The sequence below is a fragment of the Thermobia domestica genome, unplaced genomic scaffold (assembly GCF_964235325.1).
Source record: "Thermobia domestica unplaced genomic scaffold, izTheDome1.hap1.1 HAP1_SCAFFOLD_119, whole genome shotgun sequence".
Classification (NCBI taxonomy): Eukaryota; Metazoa; Arthropoda; class Insecta; order Zygentoma; family Lepismatidae; genus Thermobia; species Thermobia domestica.
In genome coordinates this window covers 589,246-611,042 of record NW_027655891.1, presented here as the reverse complement: position 1 = coordinate 611,042, position 21,797 = coordinate 589,246, and the positions used below count along the sequence as shown (strand labels likewise).

At 37.5% G+C, this 21,797-nt stretch overlaps 1 protein-coding gene across 1 annotated transcript in view; it reads left to right on the top strand.

The window, feature by feature from the left end:
- Positions 1 to 21,797, top strand: part of LOC145676374 (solute carrier organic anion transporter family member 74D-like) — a gene marked incomplete at its 5' end in the record, with an annotated part of 95,456 nt that overhangs the window by 19,994 nt on the left and 53,665 nt on the right. The window contains 3 exons of the mRNA XM_081747227.1: positions 10,327 to 10,585; positions 12,259 to 12,489; positions 20,648 to 20,842. Coding sequence (XP_081603353.1) covers positions 10,327 to 10,585; positions 12,259 to 12,489; positions 20,648 to 20,842 — 685 coding nt within the window. The remainder of the gene's footprint in view (positions 1 to 10,326; positions 10,586 to 12,258; positions 12,490 to 20,647; positions 20,843 to 21,797) is intronic.

The window sequence follows — 21,797 nt, the reverse complement described above, 5'->3', positions numbered from 1 at the left end:
CCTTAAAATCAAAATGTTCCAGTAATAGTCAGGATTTTCTATCAGTGTTCGTCACTCAAATAACTTGACATAATTTATTCAAAAACGCACTGTGTATTAGTTTAGGGTTAAGAATACAATATAAAGTAGTAAGCTTAATAACTTTTCATCACTTTTAGCACTCAAGAAAGAAAAGAAAAAAACGTTTTTACATACGTACTTTTTAAAGCAATTTCAGAAAGAAAAATGTTAACTGAATTCTAAAGTTAACTGTATATCACTTTCACGTTAAGAGTACAATATTAAATACTATGTTTAATAACTATACGTCACTTTAAACACTCAAAAATGAAAATAAACGTTTGTACATACATTTTGAAAACAATCTAAGAAACAAAATAAGTTAACTGAATTCAAAATTTAATTATACATCACCTTAAGCTTAAGAATACACTATAAAATACTGAGATTAATAACAATGCATTACTGAAGAATGAAAACAAAAATGTTTTAGCTACCGATATTGTATTTAGATGTTATTTCTCATTAACAATTTTTTTTTTTTTTTTTTTTTTTTTTGAGAACTCGTGATCAAGTCTAGGGATGCGCAAGAGAAAAGATTTGAGATTGTCTCCTCTCGAAAAGGTGCCGCGAAAGTTATGTATCGTCTCGAAAACTGGATCCGTTTCTATTGGAAGAGCTCTGTCTCGTCTCGAATTTCGTAACAAAAATTATGTCTCGTCTTGTCTCGTGTGCATCCCTAATCAGGTCCATAGCCAAAAACTTCATTTCCGAAGGGTTCGATAGGGCTTTGCGATATCCGAATTTAAATATAGATAATCGATATCGACAAACTATCGAAACTTGTTCGAAATATTGAAAAATACAGCAATATCGAAATATAAACAATATCAAAAATCGAAAATATAGAAATACGAAAGAGAGAAAAGAATATGGATATATCGATCAAAAATTTCGATATCGATGTTTTGATATTTGAAAATATCAACCGTTCGATTTAAATATCACACAGCCCTAGGCTCCAACTGTTGTCACCTTTAAAATTAATGTGAAAATTACTGACTAATATTCTGTAAGTACCATAAGACGGGATTATTTTGCACTTCAGGATTAACTTTGCACAAAATACGGCAAAAGTTTCACAGTCCTCTGTCGGTAAAATGATGGACTGTAAAGAGAAAGTTTCAACTGTCACCGTAAGATAGAACATTGACTATTTGGTTGGCGGTTAACATCAGTTCTAATTACCTGAAGGGTTTGTTGTTGTAGAGGTATGGAAAGCAGTCACTGTAAAGGCCGACAAAATTTGAAAGATATCACCTACAAGAATTTTCGTCAAAGTCAAGTCAGTTTCGTAGAATACTCTGTGTATAATGGGACTTTGAGACAATAGTTGAAATTGAAGTGTGAAACGTTTTAAAGTCATAGAAAAATAAAACTGGGAGAAGGTTGTTTCAGCCTCTAATCGGGGCTACTTTGCACCGATCAAACGTAACCCCTCAGATAGGAAATTATTACTACGGGTACCTCCTGCCATCTAACTTTAGGAAAATTTCCTATTCAGGTAAATGTCGGGATGGATTTCTTGTTGGAAAATAAATTACGAAAAGCGGCGGATTCAGAAAAATAGTTTGAGAGTGACTTCACACAGAAAGACTTCCTTTATTTAGAAACGACTAGACTTTTTGAAGGGCTTGAAGCGTAGACGCATAGGAATGACTAACATCAGAATTTTGTAAAAAAGAAATCCTGTAATTTGGGTGAGCTTCAGCCTGAAAGCCTCAAATCCCGTAAATCTTCCACTGATTACGGTTGGGATGATATTCTTGGATATAAAGAGCAACCAAGGCAAATCAGATCTCGAAGATTTTTGCTGTTCTTGAGTTGCCATTTTTGTGGGACATACTAAACTATCAGAACGTGGTTCCTATGTCGGTACCAGAAAATACATAATTTTCTTTACAAATATCAATAATTCGTACTAAGTACTGACACCGGTACCGTAAGTCCAACCTCAATATTTATAGACTGCATGCAGTTTTGTGTAGGAAGTGAAATGTATCAATAGAAGAGAGAAAACACTGCACAGAAACATTATGTTCGTATGCTGAGAATACTTTTTTGTATGTGTTGCAAAGTATCTTCAGCTATCAGGTTACTTTGCAACAAAGTTTATATGAAATGAAATGAAATGAAATTTTTGAGTTTTACGTTCCACGATTATGCCGGATATGCTCAAGGAGACGATGATGATGAGAATGAATGGAATAGTAGAATGAAAATGTGTGAGAAAACGGGAAAACCCCGAGAAAAATCACACACAGTGTTTCTCCAACACAAAGCCCATTTAGCACGTGCTGGGATCGATCCAGGAACTTCACGCAGGAGAGGTGAACGCTCCACAACTGAGCTACCACGTCCCCCAAAACACAACCTCAGAATATATTTCATATAGAGTAGAAATAACAATATGTTGTAAAACAAAAATGGCCGGTCTGAAAGGCATGTAAGCTAAAAAATTACAATTGCTACTCGATTTGTTTACTAGCATTGTTTAATTATCTACGGTACTGAACATCGCAACACCAACATCATTATGTTATGTCACATCCTTTCAAAACTATGAAAACTGCAAAGTACCTGCTTTGCTTCGTGATGTCCGAAGAGTAAGACGACTGAAGGCGAAAGCAGGCAAGTGGCATACAAATTTATGATGTTGAAGGCATTATTTTTCACAGCTATGGAGAAAAGAGATAGAAACAATAATAACGAAATCTTTGTTTTACGTCCTACGAATATGTTATGTAGGCTGACGGTCACAAATGAGTAATGAAAATTTATGATCTTGGAATACGATTTGGTGGAATAATGAGGGAGAAAAATAATCATTGATTAAATATTGAATTGAAAAGAAATAAGAGCCTGACGCTCAAATACTTATCTATCCGGCACCCATCTTGATCCCTCTAAAATATCATGAAATGCTTGATTGATTCTAAACCCAATAATAGTAATAATAAACACAGAATATATAATTTACACACCTTGAAATGTAGAAATTAATGGTTGTAATTCCCAGCTTTCCAATAGACCTTTGATTTCTCCAAATGAAGATTCGGATATCTTGTTTCTTCTCAAGCAATAATGGGTTACAATAATCAGTTGCAGTCCAAAGCCAAGTCACTAAGTTAAGTATGAATATAAAAGAATTCATTAGTTAGATGCATACAAAATCCTACGCATGTAAATCCGAATCTACTTATTAAATTGTAAATTTAAACAAACTAAATTATACTACAGATATAGTGACATCAAACATATATTAAATAAGATATACAGGGTGTCTCAAAAGTCCCCTGACATAGGGTAACTCTGTTATTATCCGAGTTATAACAAAATGTCGGAGGGGAAAGCATCTCCAAATATGATGTGTCCAATCTAAAGTGAAGGAATTTTTAAAATCGGATGACCCGTTTGCGCTGTACACTCTTTATGCGCCCAATGTGAAATGAAAATGCAACGTTGCCATTTACCTGGACCCACAACATAAGTGAGTGAAGTTACTGTCTTTTACGCTAACATGTTGATGGCCAGCCTCCGTTTCAAACAGTAACTTCATTCACTTATGTTGTGGGTTCAGGTAAATGGCAACGTTGCATTTTCATTTAAAATTGGGTGCATAAAGAGTATACAGCACAAACATCTCGTCCGATTTTTTTAAAGTGTTCACTTTAGGTTGAAAACGTCATATTTCGAGATTTTTTTTCCTCTTACATTTTGTTGTAACTCTGATAACAGAGTTACCCTTTGAGACATCCTGTATACATCATAAGAAGTTCCTTTCTAAATTCTACACGGATGTGGTTAAATTGAATGTGAGGTGGGTGATACACATTAGGCCTTTTGGGAGTACGTCACACGGACGACCGTAATTTTGTGTTCAAAATTTTTATGAACTGGTGGGATATGTGATACATATGGCCACGGGCTAGAATTTTCTCAGTATGTCAAATATGCAATCAGATTTCATGCAGCTTAATTTGGTGGAAAGCTATTGCCAATTGAACGTTACATTTACCTCTTTCTTGCAGATGTTGAACCATGCCGTTAGCACGTGAGGAATGGATCGAAATAATCAAACTGTGGGGCGGGAGGAGTATATGTGCAGTGGTTGCCGATTGCAGAGTCATCCACAATGTGACTCTGTGTCACATGTTTCAGTGTCACAGTAATTAACTAAATTTGAGAAGACGGGCACATTCGTGAACATACATCGTAGTGGTTCAAACTCGCGGGACCTTGTTCCTTCCCCATTTTGAACCGGTACATGAAAATGCCATTTACTCCATGTTTGCCTGCGCCGATTTTGAAAATTCCTTCACTAATCGATTTCTCCCGTTGAGTACTACAAGAACCAGTTAAAATCTCGCGGGCCCTTTATTCTTCCCCATTTTGAACCGGTACATGAATGTGCAATTTTTTTTCATGCTTGCCTGCGCCGATTTTGAAAATTCCTTCACTAGTCGATTTCTCTCGACGAGTACTACAAGAATCAGTTAAAATCTTGCGGTCCTTTTTTCTTCCCATTTTGAACCGGTACCTGAAAATGCGATTTTCTTCATGTTTGCCTGTGCCGATTTTGAAAATTCTTTCAGTAATCTATTTCTGTCGTCGAGTACTACAAGAATCAGTTAAAATCTCGCGGGCCCTTTTTTCTTCCCCATTTTGAACCGGTACATGAAAATGCGATTTTCTTCATGCTTGCCTGCGCCGATTTTGAACATTCCTTCACTAATCGATTTCTCTCGTCGAGTACTACAAGAATCAGTTAAAATCTCGCGGTCCTTTTTTCTTCCCATTTTGAACCGGTACATGAAAATGCAATTTTCTTCATGCTTGCCTGCGCCGATTTTGAAAATTCCTTCACTAGTCGATTTCTCTCGACGAGTACTACAAGAATCAGTTAAAATCTCGCGGTCCTTTTTTCTTCTCATTTTGAACCGGTACCTGAAAATGCGATTTTCTTCATGTTTGCCTGTGCCGATTTTGAAAATTCTTTCAGTAATCTATTTCTGTCGTCGAGTACTACAAGAATCAGTTAAAATCTCGCGGGCCCTTTTTTCTTCCCCAAGCCAATATTTTTTTGTATATTTTGAATGTATTCAAGTATGGAACAAAAGTATTATATAATTCCCTTAGTAGGCTTCTCAACTTAATATTTTTCAACTTAAATTTTATTTATTTTAATTATTTATTTTCTTGTGACTCAATATTTAATTGCAATCGTTCATTGGGGAGAAGGGTGGCCATTCTCAAATATATAAATATAGTATTCTTAAAATTTATGTGTTCTCGTACTATTAGTTTCTTCCACTAGACCTGGAAATTGCAAAATTAATACCTGGAAAACCTGCAAAATTCAGGGAAATTGAGTTCCATATTTATGTATGAACACTGCTATTTACAATTTTTTTTTTTTTTCGAATAGTGATGAAGAGTTTGGAAATACAGCGTACTCACTACTCCACAATCCTGCATTGTTATGTTACCCTTGCCCTCTAACGAAGAATAACTACAAACTTGATGTCCTTTAGTTCGCAGAGTTTCCGTTGAGAGACACACGTAATACATCATTACCGATAGCAACAAGATTAGCTATAGATGCGTGAAAAAAGGCGAAGAAGGTGTTTGTTATATTTGTCCTCTGGGGTCTTTTAATTATTCTGCACTTTTTCTTTTACAAAAAATTGCTTAACGTAAGTACTGTAGTGTTAATTATTTCGGAACTATTTTGACCACAACATGAACAAAAGTACCCCAAACAACCTGAAATGATCCCTGAATTAAAGGATTGGTTGCGCCCTGTTTACAAAGATGTGAATAGAACCAGCGGCGCAAATCTGTCTTCAACATTAAGGGGGGGAGGGGAGGGTAAGACCGTTACCATACTTTTTTTGGCGATGTCCAAAATACTTATGAAGTTGAAAAACAATGTTGTGGAGGATCAGAGTTGTCTTTAGCGTTAGGAGGCTGCAGATTTGAGGCTTATTCTGGGGGACATCTCACGTTCCTTTGTAGCAATCGGACAAAAATCATCAAATTTCTCCCAAAAAAACACATTTCAAATCGGATTATTTGGGAGAAGTCCCCCTCAGTTCCAAGATTGGAGGGGACATGTATCCGTCATCCCCCCCCGGGATTTGCGCCAGTGAGTAGAACATATTGTTTAGTTTACATCTACAACTTTTACAATGCTTATAGACAATGAATTTCTCGATTATTTCTTATAGCGACTTTTCACCCAAAATTGGAGTCGTCACCTCTCGTTTCGCAAACTTATTGCCAACATTTTAGAAACTGGCTGCGGGGAGAGCTACAATGGATGATTCAAGTTATTTCGTCGCTTCCGCTGTGAACCTAAGTACAAGATTCCAAAAGTCACATTTTTTTGGTTCCAAACAATATGTCTGCTGGGTGAAAGCATAGACTGGAATGTGTTGCCTTTCCTACCTTATCTTTAATCACATAGTAGCTCCTTTCCCAAAGTTAAAAAAATGCAATTCTTCCTTTCTTAATAGTACTTATGACCCAAAGTATTACGTAAGCATTGTATGTTACTTATGTAGCTCACAGAACCGCAGCTATGGGCGAGCAAGCAAAGCACGTGTCCCGGGCGCGTGGTTGGAGGGGCGCCTAAAAGAGAGGTTATATATTAGTACTTTTCTTGGCGGTATTTAATACTTTTCATCAGAGTGCGAAATCATGAAATCAAAGTGAGAGGAAAAAATGAAATGAAATCTTTGAGTTTTACGTCCCACGGTTATGCCGGTTAGGCTAAAGGAGACGGTGATTATGAGAAATGAATGAAATGGTGGAATGAAGTAAGTGGGAGGAAATGGGAGAACCCCGAGAAAACCCACGCACACGGTGTTTGTCCACCACAAGGTTCACTTGGCGGGGCTAGGATCGAATCCGTGACCCCAAGCACCAGAGGTGAACGCTCTACCACTGAGCCACCGCGGCCCTAAAAGTGAGAGGAGACTGGAGAAGTGAAGAGAGAGAGAGAGAGACAGAGAGAGAGAGAGAGAGAGAGAGAGAGAGAGAGAGAGAGAGAGAGAGAGAGAGAAAACGCTCGCACTTTTACACTTCAAAGTAAATTAAGTCATTTATTTTTTCTGTCCCCCTCCTCCCCCTCCCCTAAGTTCTACTGTCAAAGGAAATAGCTAAAAACACTCCCAGGCCAGAACCGCATCTACGTTGGAAATTTGATCGAGATCGGTCGGTCGGTGCAAGAGATTAAGAAAAAATGAAATGAAACCTTTGAGTTTTACGTCCCACAGTTATGCCGGTTAGGCTAAGGGAGACGCTGATGATGAGCAATGAATTAAATGGTGGAATGAAGTAAGTGGGAGGAAATGGGAGAACCCCGAGAAAACCCACGCACACGGTGTTTGTCCACCACAAGGTTCACTTGGCGGGGCTAGGATCGAATCCGGGACCCCAAGCACCAGAGGTGAACGCTCTACCACTGAACCACCGCGGCCCCCGGCCGGGAATCGAACCCGGGTGTCCCACGCCAAAGGCGTGTTCACTAACCACTTAGCCACGAGGGAGCTCATCTGTGAGGCAGTGTAAACCCCCCCAAAAAGAAAGAAAATAAACGCACACTGGATGTTTGCGCAACTGAGGATCAAAACATTCTCAATGGAGTATGAGAAATAGTAAACGTCAATCAATGTGTGCTTTTGCTTATTCATTACTTCGTTAATACTTAATTCCTTCTAGAAATAGTGAAACAATACTATGAAGAAACACTAATTAAACTAATAACAATTACGTTGTATTTCTTACCATACCGTTTTTACCACCCATAGAATTTCAACCAAGCACTATACTGCATTAGTCACGCCGTAACGAAAGCTGAAATTCAAAGGCCTGGCATTCGTAACTGTTGAAGCTGTGTTGTAGCTACCTGTATATCACGCGGCCTGCGTTGGTACTCCTCAACATAAATACGTCACAGCCCAAAGCCAGGAAACATCACAAACAGAAGACAGGGGCACAAGCAGTGCCTGACACTTCACGAACTCAAACCCACCAAGACTCAACTCAACATGACCTTCAATTACGTTCTAGAAACCAAACCAGTGCTAAGGCACAAACTCACCAACTTCCTATATGAAAACACAAGAAAAAAAATCTAACGTTTTGGTTCCAAAGTGATGACATAACAATAATACTAAAAAGGTTTTAATTTTCAGTAACCCAAACATTAATTAACTAGGGAACATAACAAAGCAAAAATAAATAAATAAAAATAAATTAAATTAAAAAATAAAAACCTGACAAGTAAGCTCTCCCTGACTACTTTTTTTTTAAAATTTCAGTAAGGCTGTAAAATATGTAAATATCTTCGTAATATATATATATATATATATATATATATATATATATATATATATATATATATATATATATATCATTGTAAACAAGTTCTTTAAACAAAAGAAAGCTCTGAGAGCGCTTACCTCTGACGTGGTAGGTCCCTGGTTCGATTCCTGCTCCCGACAAATAGGCTTTTGGTGAACACTGTAGGTGTGGTTATTCTTAAGACTTTCCAGTTTCCTTACATTTTCTTGATTCCACCATTATCATGTATCTCATCGTCACCTTCTCTCTTACATTGATGTACAATCATGGGGCGTTAAACTAAAAGAAAAAAAAATCTTGCAAATATCCTAGTAAAAATGAGTTTTCTAAACTACACTAGTGGCCCCGCGTAGCGTATTCGCTAACGCTCTCGCCTTCGGTGCGAACGGTCCCGGGTTCGATCCCGGTGGGGGAACTCGGTCGAAAAAGTATCAAAAGATTTTAAGTCCAGCCATCCTGAATGAGGTTTCCTTGGCTTTTCCTCATTCACAGCAGGCAAATGCCGGAGTGGTACCTAACATATAGGTCCCAGGCCGTTTTCTTCCTTCCCAAATCCAAAAATGAAAATGAAACCTTTGAGTTTTACGTCCCACGGTTATGCCGGTTAGGCTAAAGGAGACGGTGATGATGAGTAATGTATGAAATGGTGGAATGAAGAAAGTGGGAGGAAACGGGAGAACCCCGAGAAAACCCACGCACACGGTGTTTGTCCACCACAAAGTTCACTTGGCGGGAGCTGGGATCGAACCCGGGACCCCAAGCACCAGAGGTGAACGCTCTACCACTGAGCCACCGCGGCCCCATTTTTCCCCAATCCATTCTTCCCTTCCTTTCCCCGGATAGTGTGATCACCGAGGGAAGTCATCCCTCATATGCGACGGGCTAACAAGGCCATTGATGCCGAAAGCCCAGAAATCTAAATCTTCACTACACAAGGGAATTTTCGCGCTGAAAACGGTTTATTAGCAATTATGTTAAGCAGCCCTGTAGTAAATCTGCACCAAGTAATAAATCGTCACATATAAAACGGAATGAATAAACACATAACATTCATTTTGCTACCTTGAAATGTAAAATGTTTCAAAACATTAATATTCAAAGATTTCTCAAAATTCAGATTCACCCATTCCATTGTCCTCAATCATTAACGAGTTTTACAATAGTAAGAATTGTATTCATAAACTACATTACTTACTTAGTACTATATTAAAGCAAGTTACACTAAAAGAATATATAATTAATGGAATATTTAACTAAAGTAATAGTTAACTAGTGTACTAACCCAAGCATTTGTTTCCTTCCTCTCTTCTTTTCCGTTTGTAAACAACCTCGTTTCGCAAGCAAAAGACGGTAGTTCAATGACGTCAGCCATGGCGAAAGAAAGAGGTGTCTATAGGCGGCCTGGATCTCACACACAGATGGACGTATTTAACATATAGCTGAAGTATTTAACATACGTATACGTATGTAAAATACGGAAGATTGTTAGATGTCAGACATCCTGCAGCGACATGATGTAATATCTAAGCGGGTAAAAGGCAGTACCTATGTAGTATATGGATAAAGTACGCTCCGTACAGATTTCCTTAGTAAACATAACGAATCCTTGTATTTGTACAATATACCGCTGTCCGGATAATGGATTTTTCTCAGTGTATGTTGCAGACTTTGTACACACACAATTGCTAATTTATTTACTTGTAAAGTAGATTATTGTCCAACTTTTTTTTGCCTATTTTCATTGTTGTATCAATACAATAAGTTTCAGACCTTTGTCACGTACTGGTTATTTGACTAACTGGTATATATATGAAAAGATAACACTTATTATATTGATCACTGTTTATAATATCACTTAATATTGTGAATATTCGTATCCTTTTCTCATCTATTTAGAACGCCACAGCCCTGTTATCGAAGCCAGATGCAGCTCTGTGCTCCAAATCTACCAATAATCGTAAGGATTCTATTAATAAAGATACGTCGTGTGGATTTTGGATCTTCCGTTTCGCCTGGTTGCAAACCTTGGCTAGTAAAAAGACCTATGTGCTTATTTATGGTCTAACAGGGTTGGCCCAATTTGCTCTTGGGACGTATTTCGTTGCTACAGTGTCAACAACGGAAAAGAGGTTTAAGATTCCCAGCAAAATGTCAGGTAAGTAGATTTGTAATTTAATGAGCTGTCGCTTTCACTTTTATGATTTCAGCCTTTACTCTTGAACATTAAGTCCGAGAAAAGCCAGGGCTCGATTCTTTTTCCAAAAATCGTTAAAAATATCATCTATTTCCTACAATACTTCTTTCTGCTATTGCTAAAAATAGGTTATTATAACAGTGTTTTAATTTATCAAGATTCACATTATTTGAATCATCAATATAATAAAAGCGGTTGCTTTCATTTAGTTAATGCTACGGCCATTGAAGACTGAAACCATCTATGTATATGTAAAGTTCTATCCCAACATTCGTATGATCAAACTGAGGGAGAGCTCCACCTAAACCGTAGAGGCCTGACCACCAACCACCAGATTAGAACTGGGAATCTCTCGATTGGATAACAAGAGCGCTAATCTCCAACCACCAATTGAGGACGAATTCGATAAAGTAACCGGATTACTTACATTTTGGCGTGAGTTTGAAACGAAACCTTTTACACGCATAATAATTACACGGCTTTGTCAAGCGTCTAGTTTGAGACACATAGTGTCATTTGTTGTGTGCACAAAGAAAGATTAGGAAGATCCGTACAGGTCCTGGTTCTATTGAGATCTTTTCAACAAATGATTTCAAAGTAGCTAAAAAGTCTTCTAATCAATGTGCACGTTAGAACGACTTAGGAACTTATGCTTTATTAACGAACTTAAATTGTTCGTTACTGAATTCTCTATGTCTGTGTGTCTGTCTTGTCTGTCTGTTATTTGCGATTTTTTTTCAATTTTGAACACTGCATTCGGTAGAGAATCAAAAACTATCATAGAAAGTGATTAAAGTTTTCGCGTCACTCTTACCGTTCCCGAGAAATTGACCAAGAAATGGTCGATTTCCGTAGATTTAATGAGTCATATCTCGGGAACCGTAAGTCATAGAGAGATCATATTGGTGTTGATCAATATCTAAAAGGATGGTAAACATTTTGGTACCAAATAGTAACCGGTGGCCACTGTCCCCTTGGCCACTGGTTTAGCCAATGACCAGTTGGCCAGTGGCCACCAATTAATATCGCTACGAAAATGTTTAACATTCTATTAGGGATTGATTATCACCAATGTCATCTCTCTAACCATTCCCGTGGTATTGGCCAAAAATGGCCCATTTCTACATATTTAACGAGCCATAGTTCGGGAACCATAAGTTCTAGAGAGATGATGTTGATCAATACCTAAGAGGATGGTAAATATTTTGGTACCAAATAGTAACCGGTGGCCATTGATTAACTGTCTACTGCCCAACTGGCCAATGTTCCCCAGATATTGGCCAAAAAATTTCGAATTTCTAGATATTTAAGAAGCCATAGAGAGAACTGTGAGTCATAGAGCGATGATATTTTGCTAATTTTTGCGAGCAAGAGAAGAATGTGCGGTTAAAAAGATTTACTTTTATATCTAGGAACAACGACAGTTATCCTTCCCGCTCCATCTCTCCATTCTTTTTAAGTTCGTTCTGGCAATGCTGTTGGAGCATTCTCAACTAGTTGTAATAGGTATTCAACTTTGATATACTGTTAAATTAACACTAACAAAATATAGGTTTCTTTCATTAAAGTGCTTATGTATTTTTAAGGGCTCTACATTGTGATATGTAATAATAAAATAAATTTTTGTTTAATAGGTTTAATAGAAACCGGATGGGATTTTGGGGAAGTGTTTTTCACACTCGCTATTTCTTATCTTGGAGGGCGAGGGAATAAGCCCCTTTGGATTGCATTCGGCACTATGTTAATGGGAATTGGTTGTTATTTTCGTCTTATTCCTCATGCGATGTATGGCCCTGGAGAAGATGCTCTTCAGCTAACTCTAGAATACGGATCTAGCTATCAGAATATATCCATTAACGATACAGGTAAGTGAAGTACATTAGGAGTTTTATTATTATTTTTTATTATTATTAGGATTTTTTTTGTGTACCAGACTGTGAAGCAAATCTATGTTTGTATAGCAATTTATACGTTTTCTGTAGCATTTTTGAATTAAGAAAATTGTTATAATGACAAACACCGTGTGCGTGGGTTTTCTCGGGGTTCTCCCGTTTCCTCCCACTTTCTTCATTCCACCATTTCATTCATCTCTCATCATCACCGTCTCCTTTAGCCTAACCGGCATAACCGTGGGACGTAAAACTCAAAGATTTCATTTCATTGTTATAATGACTTCTATATTTTTGTTTAAGCTAGTTTCAACTTAACGATATGACATCCATCTCTAGCAAGTGCATATTGCTGGAAAAATTATTTTTCAAAGAATTTTCTGACCACATGGCAGAAGTCTGGAGTTATTGATTTTTGTTGGTTTGTTAAAAAGATGTTTTGCATTTATTTTTCCCAATTAGATCACAATGTATTCAGGAAAAATATATATAGCAAAGACAGTGATATGTCTTACTGTATCTTCCTGACATTTTTATATCTCTCTGATTTCCTCTGGCAGATTTTTATGCATCTATTTGCTAAGTTTCATAATGAATGTTGTATGTATATTGTAAAAAAAAAAAAAAAATGAAATGAAATCTTTAAGTTTTACGTCCCACGCTTATGCCGGTTAGGCTAAAGGAGACGGTGATAATGAGAAATGAGTGAAATGAAGAAAGTGGGAGGAAACGGGAGAACCCCGAGGAAACCCACGAGCACTGTGTTTGTCCACCACAAAGTCCACACGGCGCGAGCTGGAATCGAACTGGGGACCCCCAGCACCGGAGGTGAACGCTGTACCACTGAGCCACCGCGCCCCCCATTTATATATTGTGAGTTTCATAATGAATGTTGTATGTATAATGTGAGTCATCCGAACCGATCTGCTACATCTATGAGAGTTACATCTCGATCTATTTGGTTGATGGTAGCAATGGCTGGTCTGTTTGCAGGTACCGTTGCATGCATTCGAGTTTCTCTATCTCAGGAGAAGTTGGTAGTGCGCTTAACACTGAAGTCCTTTGTTCGATACCCGTCCAAATAAGTTTGTTGTGGATAGCATCTTGTCCGTGGGTTTTCTGGGGGTAGTCCCTTTTCCTCCCACATTCTCATTCCACCATATTTTCCATCATCATCATCATCTTCCACTTGCCTTAATCATCGTCTCCCTTAGCCTAACGAGCATAATCATGGGACGTTAAACTAAAAGATTTTCGAGGTTTGCGTTTTTCTTTTCAAAGTTTTGAATTCGGCTGATATTTGTAGTATTGTTTGATATTGAAGAATAATGCCATTTTATGCATCAGAAAATGCTGAACGGTTCTTGCAGCAGACTTGTAGTTTATGATGTGTCTCCACATTTTCTGCATCTTTCATCCGTTATTTCTTGCTTTATTATTATTATTTTACTATTTTGTAGGACAATAATTTCTAGAAATAAATCATTTTTGTATATTAGTAATCAATCACTGATTTGAGAAATGATATAAGTCAGCCATATGCCGAAAATGAGTTTACATGTAGCTTTGATTCTTGAAGGGTAGCTACACCGTTGGGTTGTGATATGTCAGAAGTCACGCTAATAATTCGTGTAATATGGAGCTGCAACAAGTGTCCTTGAGTTGAGAAACATCACAAATCATTGATTTACGGCTTTATTGACATTATTGACTTATGACATTTCTCAAATCATCGATTGAAATAAGTGCAATAACTATTAAAAAAAGTTGTGAAAAAGTAATGATATACGTAATAAAGAAGGCAATTACTTTGCTACATAAAAGATTATCTAGCTAGAAGGCTTTTAAGGTGGATCACTAGCTGCTGCTTGAATAGTGCGGCGTTGCAAGATAGTGTCGAGTGTTTACTGATACCAGATAATAAAGGGAGTAATCATGGAATTCTGCTTGCATACTTACTGGAGAAATTATTTTTCGACCCTTACCGCGATTCCTCTTCTCGAACTGCAACGCTAGAATCCAGGAATTTTCTTATTGTGACTACTACAATAAACGGTCAAATTTGACAACAACGCATTATGGCGTTCTGCCCAAGTTTCGTCTCTAAATCTATTTCCTTAAATGTAAATTAATATTTAAATAAAATGTGAAACATAACACGAAAAACGGTCAAACCTATTTCGTAATAAGATCGTTACTTTAAAATACTTTACACATACAAATAAACATTTCATAAAACGTTGCGCTTCTAGTAAGATCTAACAACAAGTGCCATCTTGTTTGCTCATTGTTAAACGAATCAAATATTTTTTTTTATTTGTTACATTTTTCGGTATCAGGAGACACAACCAAATGAATCAGTGTCTTGTGCTGTAGCTGAAACAATACTCTATCTTATAGTACAATATTTATATGTAACGTTTCATTGCGCAGTAGTTAAGGAAATGAGCTAAAATATGTACTGACTTGTGGGTAGGGATGCACGCGAGACGAGACGAGACGAGAAATGGAAAAGTCTCGTCTCGTCTCGCAGCCTCAAATGTTGGTCTCGTCTCGCGTCTCGTCTCGTCTCGCAAATGTCAAGTCTCGTCTCGCGTCTCGCATAAAATTTTGAGTCTCGTCTCGCGTCTCGCGCGAGACTTTCTCGCATGGTCTCGCAGTCTCGCATATATTCTGGTCAAAATTTTGCAATGTGTTATTCTATGGCTGTTAATGAATGATGATGTGATATTCTGTCCGAAGGCAGGTATTTGACCTAAAAGTCCCTTGGCAAGCTGAATCCTTGGTGGTTGGCCTTTCCTTTCCATGGGATGAATGTTCATAACATCCTAAGGAGACGGAACCTAGAGTTCAACATGGTATCCGCACTTGTGTCCCCTCCGCTCCAAATTAAAAGAAAAGTTGTGCTGGAATTTGATTCCTGGACTATTAATTTTCGTCAAATTAACCCTTTCTGGTACCCGGCTTTTTGGGCTATGTTTTAGACTTTCAGTCAAGTAGCTACTGCATCGTCACTATTTATCCTAGGATCATGGTTCATACTTCATTCTCTTGAAAATGAAGCTGGCTTTCCACCACCTGCATGCTCATACCATATACCAGGAGCGGGAAAAATGTTGTCAAAGGTAAAATTACGGAGGGAATTTTTCTCGCACTTTGGGCCCCTCTGGAGCGGCCCTGTGTGAACGTAGCCATCTAAAAAAAATTGATAAATAGTACTTGGTATACTAAATGTGTGTGCCAAATTACAAGTTTCTATCTTGGATAGTAAGGGCGGGAGAAATTTTATCAGGAATTCCCACCATGCCCCAAATTACCGTATAACACCATGATCTCAGGTAAAAAATTTCCTGAGACATCCCTAATTACCCTAGGGTCATGTTTCGCCCATCATTCTCTTCAGCTTAGAACTGCCTTTCAGGCGGTATGACTCACGTGTCTCCATCATGTATCTAAGCCGGGAAAATCCCGAAAAAGGAGATTTTTTGGGTCTACATATCCTTTTTTTCAACTTTTAGCCCCTCTGGACCCCGCTGTTTTAACGCAGAGATCTGAATAAAATCTGATAAATACTACTAGGTGGGCTGAATGTTTATGCAGAATTCCAATTTTCCATTTGCAAAAGTAAGCCCGCCAAAAAAATATATACCGACAATGTCCCATATTCCCGTATACAGAGGAAAATTTTTAAACATTCCCTGAGACATCCCTAATTACCCTAGGATCATTCACAATGGAACTGCCTTTCAGGTGGTACCATTCACTTGTCTCCGTCATGTATCTAACGCGAGAAAATCCCGTGAAAGGGATTTTTTGGTAAAAATTTCCCTTTTTCAACGTTTAGCCCCTTTGTACCCCCATGTTTTAACACAGAAGTACGAAAAAATCTCGTAAATACTCCTCGGTGGACTGAATGTTTGTGCACAATTTCAATCTTCTAGGTGCAAAAATAAGCCCGCAAAAAATAATACCGAAAATGTCCATAATTCCCCTATACAGAAGTATATTTTCATAAAAATTCGCTGACACTTCCCTAATTACCCTAGGGTCATGTGTCGCACATCATTCTCTTCAGAATAGAACTGCCTTTCAGGCGGTACCATTCACTTGTCTCCATCATGTATTTAAGGCGGGAAAATCGCGAAGAAAGGGATTTTTTTGTTCAAATATCCCTTTTTTCAATTTTTACCCCTCTGGATCCCCCCTGTTTTAACGCAGAAATCTGAAAAAATCTGGTAAATACTACTCGGTGTACTAAATGTTTGTACAAAATTTCAATCTTGTACGTGTAAAAATAAGCCCGCCAAAAAATAATGAACATATACCGGCCCCTCAATATTAAAAGAAAATATATATATATATATATATATATATATATATATATATATATATATATATATTTTAGAATTATGACGTCATCACCTCCTATATCTCGACGCAGGAAGGTGTGAAACCATACGTAAGGTCTTCTACAATGCCTCTGGACTTGAAAAACAAAAAAAAAAACAAAAAAAAAGGGACGAAAACGCTCAAATAGGAGAGTTATATCGCAATGTACCATGAAACACCCCGTATGGTACAGATAGTACCATGGGATCCCCAAAGGATTATTAATAGCATAATTTACAGCAAAACCAGCATAAATTGTTGCTGGATCCAACATTGTTTTCCAGCTTAGAGGTCTCCAGCAATATTTGGCTCTTACACGTTTTGGTCGTTTCCTTGAAGGGTTATTTTCCATTATAAAGATGTTTTTATACCACCAAAAGCGCTTGTAGACAACAAAAGAACTCCTCACAACACAATACGACCCAATTCTTTTGGTTCGTTCGCGCTTGTAGCAATGTTGCATTATCGCATTTTATCAACTTTCGCTTTCAACTTATGTACTGTTGCCAGATCTAGAAAATAAAATTACTGACAGATATAGGGCCATTCCTATCATCTCGCATCAAACCTATAGGGCCATCCTACCAAACCAGTGTTTGAATTAAACTTCCGAACTAGAGGGGAATGTTTTTGATAAATATATAGAAAGAAAATACTTATTCCATGTAAAAATATCATGTTAATTCTTGCGAGCCGGACCCGGGATAAACTTTGACGAGAGGGGATTTCCCCGGCATCCCCCAACATAAATCACTAGTAGTAATGTGAAAAAGACAGAAACAACAGAAATGTCACATTTCGCAACAATAGGGAGTCTTATTAGCTTTTCAGACCAAAAAACAGAAGTTCATGTATTCATGCGCGCCCGCGTGTGTGTGTTTGTGTCGCAAAATAAAGTCCGAAATCGATGTTGTAATAAATTTCCAATTTACAAAGCTTTTCTTTTTTAATGATGTTTAGAAACTAAAGAAGGCTTTAATTCTGAAAATCAACCTTGAATAATAATAAATCTCATAAATGTCTATTGCCCCAGTGACTTTTTTGTTCCTCGAGGCATTAACGCTCAACTTAGAAAATTCAATAAATGTAAAATCACTAAATATATAATTACATGTAATTCATAAATGTTGCGAGACTGCGAGAAGTCTCGCGAGACTTCTCGTGCGAGACTTAACTGAGTCTCGTCTCGCGTCTCGTCTCGCATGGTTTAGTCTCGTCTCGCATAAAATTTTCAGTCTCGTCTCGTGTCTCGTCTCGCAAATGCGAGACGAGACGCGAGACGAGACGAGACTTCTCGCGTCTCGCGTGCATCCCTACTTCTGGGTGGTGATCCACCTTAAAATAATATTTTTTTCTCAGCAGACGTAGGATTTTAGCTTTCTCACAAGTTTAATAGAAAACAACATCTTTGGTTGCTTTTGTTATAAGGACATTTTTGAAAATTATAAAACTTATTTTTCGAAAAGATATGTATTTCTAACTCGTTTTGTTAACATTTGGAATTTTTTGTTAATGCATTTTCTAAAAGATAGAAAATACAGAATTGTATTAGAACTTATTATATTGGTATTGTAGGTATTGATAATAAACAATACACAAAAAGAAATTAATCTTAAGAATAAAATCTTAAAAGATATAAATTATAAGAACCAGAATGAATCCTCCCGGAGTTCTAAAATGTAGACAACATCTAAAGTGCTCGATTCCATTCTCAGAAGTGTTAACATAAATTCAACATGTGTTTAAATTACTTCTGTAACTGAAGAACGCACTTGCACTACCTAATTACATAGATTTGGACAAAGTGGAGTCATTAAATGTGTACAGAGGTTTTCCGCGAATATAGCTCGTAGATCATTAGCAATAAAATTGTGAAATACAGAGATAGCTATGCAAATGTTTGTTCCATGTCAGCAATAGCCAATTTGTCGTTCAAAAAATTTTAGGAGTCCAATATAGTGAATTTTATTAACTGTTGATCCCCGTAATAATGTTAAGAAACAATAATTCGGAATTAAATATCCACAAAGTGACAGGTGCGGATCCAGGGGGGGCAATTGCCCCCGCAGAAGAGGAAATTTTCTTATTTTATATATATGAATAAAACCCATCCCAAAGTTTGGAACCCTTAAAAGTAGCAGTATAACAAGCCACCGCCCCCCCCCCAGAAGTCGGTCCTGGATCTGCCCCTGCAAAGTGATCTCTTCCTTTTCATGTCAAATGCACTGTAACTTCATATTACATGATGATCACTTGTTATATCATACTGCAGCCAAATGCTCTTTGAACCCAGCTTATTGTTATTGTGATCTCCACTTCTCATATAAATAGGCAATATATGAGAAGCGTTTTTTTTTTTTTTCAAAACTCGACAGAGCACAAAACATCTTTTTTTTCCCTTTTCTTTTAAAACAATTGCATTTTTGTGCTAATTGTACATAACCTCTATCGAGTTCTGACAAAACGTTCATGATTTAAGTATACTATACACAGGGCACATTTCGAGATTTGTCAATTCTGATTGCACACCTCGATTGGTAGCATAAAAGCATACGAGAAAAATGCATACCTCCGTTTCTCAAAATTTGCTGTATCGAGTTTTGAAAAAAGGGTCCTCATATGTACTTGTAGTAATATACGGGCCATCTAAGTACATTATTGTTTCTCTATTGTTTTTTTTATGCTGAGAGTTGCAGGAAGCTTATATTTCCGATTATTTATTTACACTTTCTATTGAGTTAACATCTGTAAATTCCATTGCCTGAGGTTATTAAGTGAATCTCGAATAGGAAGTCACCGGTAGAAAGTGCTCAAACTGGATAAATTCCTCACTACACTTTTCATACTAATTTGAGACCACTGAATCTAATGAAATTATTTTAAAATGCATCAGTCCATTGGATAACGGGGAAAATGATCTCAGAGTTAGTGTAGGTACTGAATAACTAAGCTACCATCAGCTATACCTTGCCACAGCGTATATTCATTGTTACAGAACCGCTCCAGCAGTAGTACTTTGATTTAGAGGACTTACAAGAGAAATATGGAATAAATGTTCCAAGAAAGTCCTTCATCAAGCGGCTGCACAGCAAGTTTCACTAAAGAAGCAGTGTAGTAGATGCACTAATAAACGATCGAAAAATTTTGTTAATAGAAGCACAGTTGATCGCTGTGCATGCTGCATATGTTGTGAGTCCAATAAAGTCAGTGCGAAACTTCTTAACTATGCTGGGCTTCTCGTTGGCAGTGCACACACTTGCCTTGCTCAAATGTTTAGAATTGTACCTTACGAGCGATCCACCAACTGTCATCTTAAGTCATAGATGCTCGAAAAGACTATTGTTGTTGGTTCATGGAATCTGTAATGCCAGAAGGGAATCAACTTGGTTGGACTGGTAAGACATAGTTTCATCGGGATGGATCCATTAATACGTAAAATGTTCGTGTGTAGACCAGTGGCAATACACATGTGCTTCAGGAGCAGAAAATTGGCGTTTAGTGTTCCATATCATGTAGTCATGTGCCCACTTGTGGGAAGAATGAAACATTTATTACTTTTCACATTATCTCATGGACGATTCTGCTTTGAAATATTGGTTTCAACGTCATCATGTTAGTACGAGGTATAACCGTATAAAAAAGCTAAATTAAAGGGTTTATTTAAGTGTGGACAGTTTTACCACTGGCATAAGCAATAGCTATTTCCTGTAAAATATAGTAACACATGTTTTATACGTATTTACAGAAACCAAAGAGCCCTTCTGTGGAAACGGACATGAAGACCCAGAGGATTGTTCTGAAGGAAATTTTTCAGGAATATCTTCAGGCATATTCTTTGTGGCGCAAATGATGATGGGAGTTGGGGCCTCAGTGTATTGGACATTAGGTATTTCATACATGGATGACAACTGTAAGAAAAACAAGTCGCCTATGCTTATAGGTAAGAAAACTCTGGCATCTAACTATTGGTAACTTCACTAGAGTTAAAAAAACGAAATCTCAAGTAAATGAGTTGAACAATCACTCTTCCTGTTTTTTTTTTTTTTTTTTCAATGGCATCAATTACAAGAGCTTTTATAAGGACATTTTCCTGTAGAATGAAACATGGCTTTCAATTCTTGAGTGACATCTTCAATATCTATGGTCACTGAACTCGACTTTTCAACAGAAAGCAACATTATGGAGTTAAGTCTCCGTTGAAGCATAGTCGATCTTACTTTGAACTTGACATAATTAACCTTGGTGAAACTCCGTTCGCACGAGGAACTAGTAACCGAAGACGCTTTGCCAAAACACTCTAACATTGTTGTCAGAACGCTATACAATATTAAGCCTTTTAAGATCTCAAAAATAATCCCTAAGTTTTACTTAAAAATAGGAAAATACTAGAAAAACACTGTATGATAGCAAATAACTTATGAGAGACTTAAGAAATCATTAAAATATATCCAAACAAAGGAAACAATAAATATACAAAATAGAAAGGATTATTATAGGAAATCTGAAAATCAAAGTTAATGTGGGTGCATCTGCCCCACTGCACCCATTGTGGCGCCGCCTATGGAATCGTCACATGAGCGGAAGGAACTGTTCTTCATAATCAGTTAGCTAAGGGCGCACGGTGGCTCAGTGGTAGAGCGTTCACCTCCGGTGCTTGGTGTCCCTGTTCGATCCCAACTCGCGCCGTGTGAACGTTGTGGTGAACAAACACCGTGCTCATGGGTTTTCTTGGGGTTCTCCCGTTTCCTCCCACTTTCTTCATTCTACCATTTCATTCATTTTTTATCATCACCGTCTCCTCTAGCCTAACCGGCATAAGCGCGGGACGTAAGACTTAAAGATTTAATTTCATTTCATTTTTCATAATCAGCTAGCTCTGAAATTTCTTTTGGAGC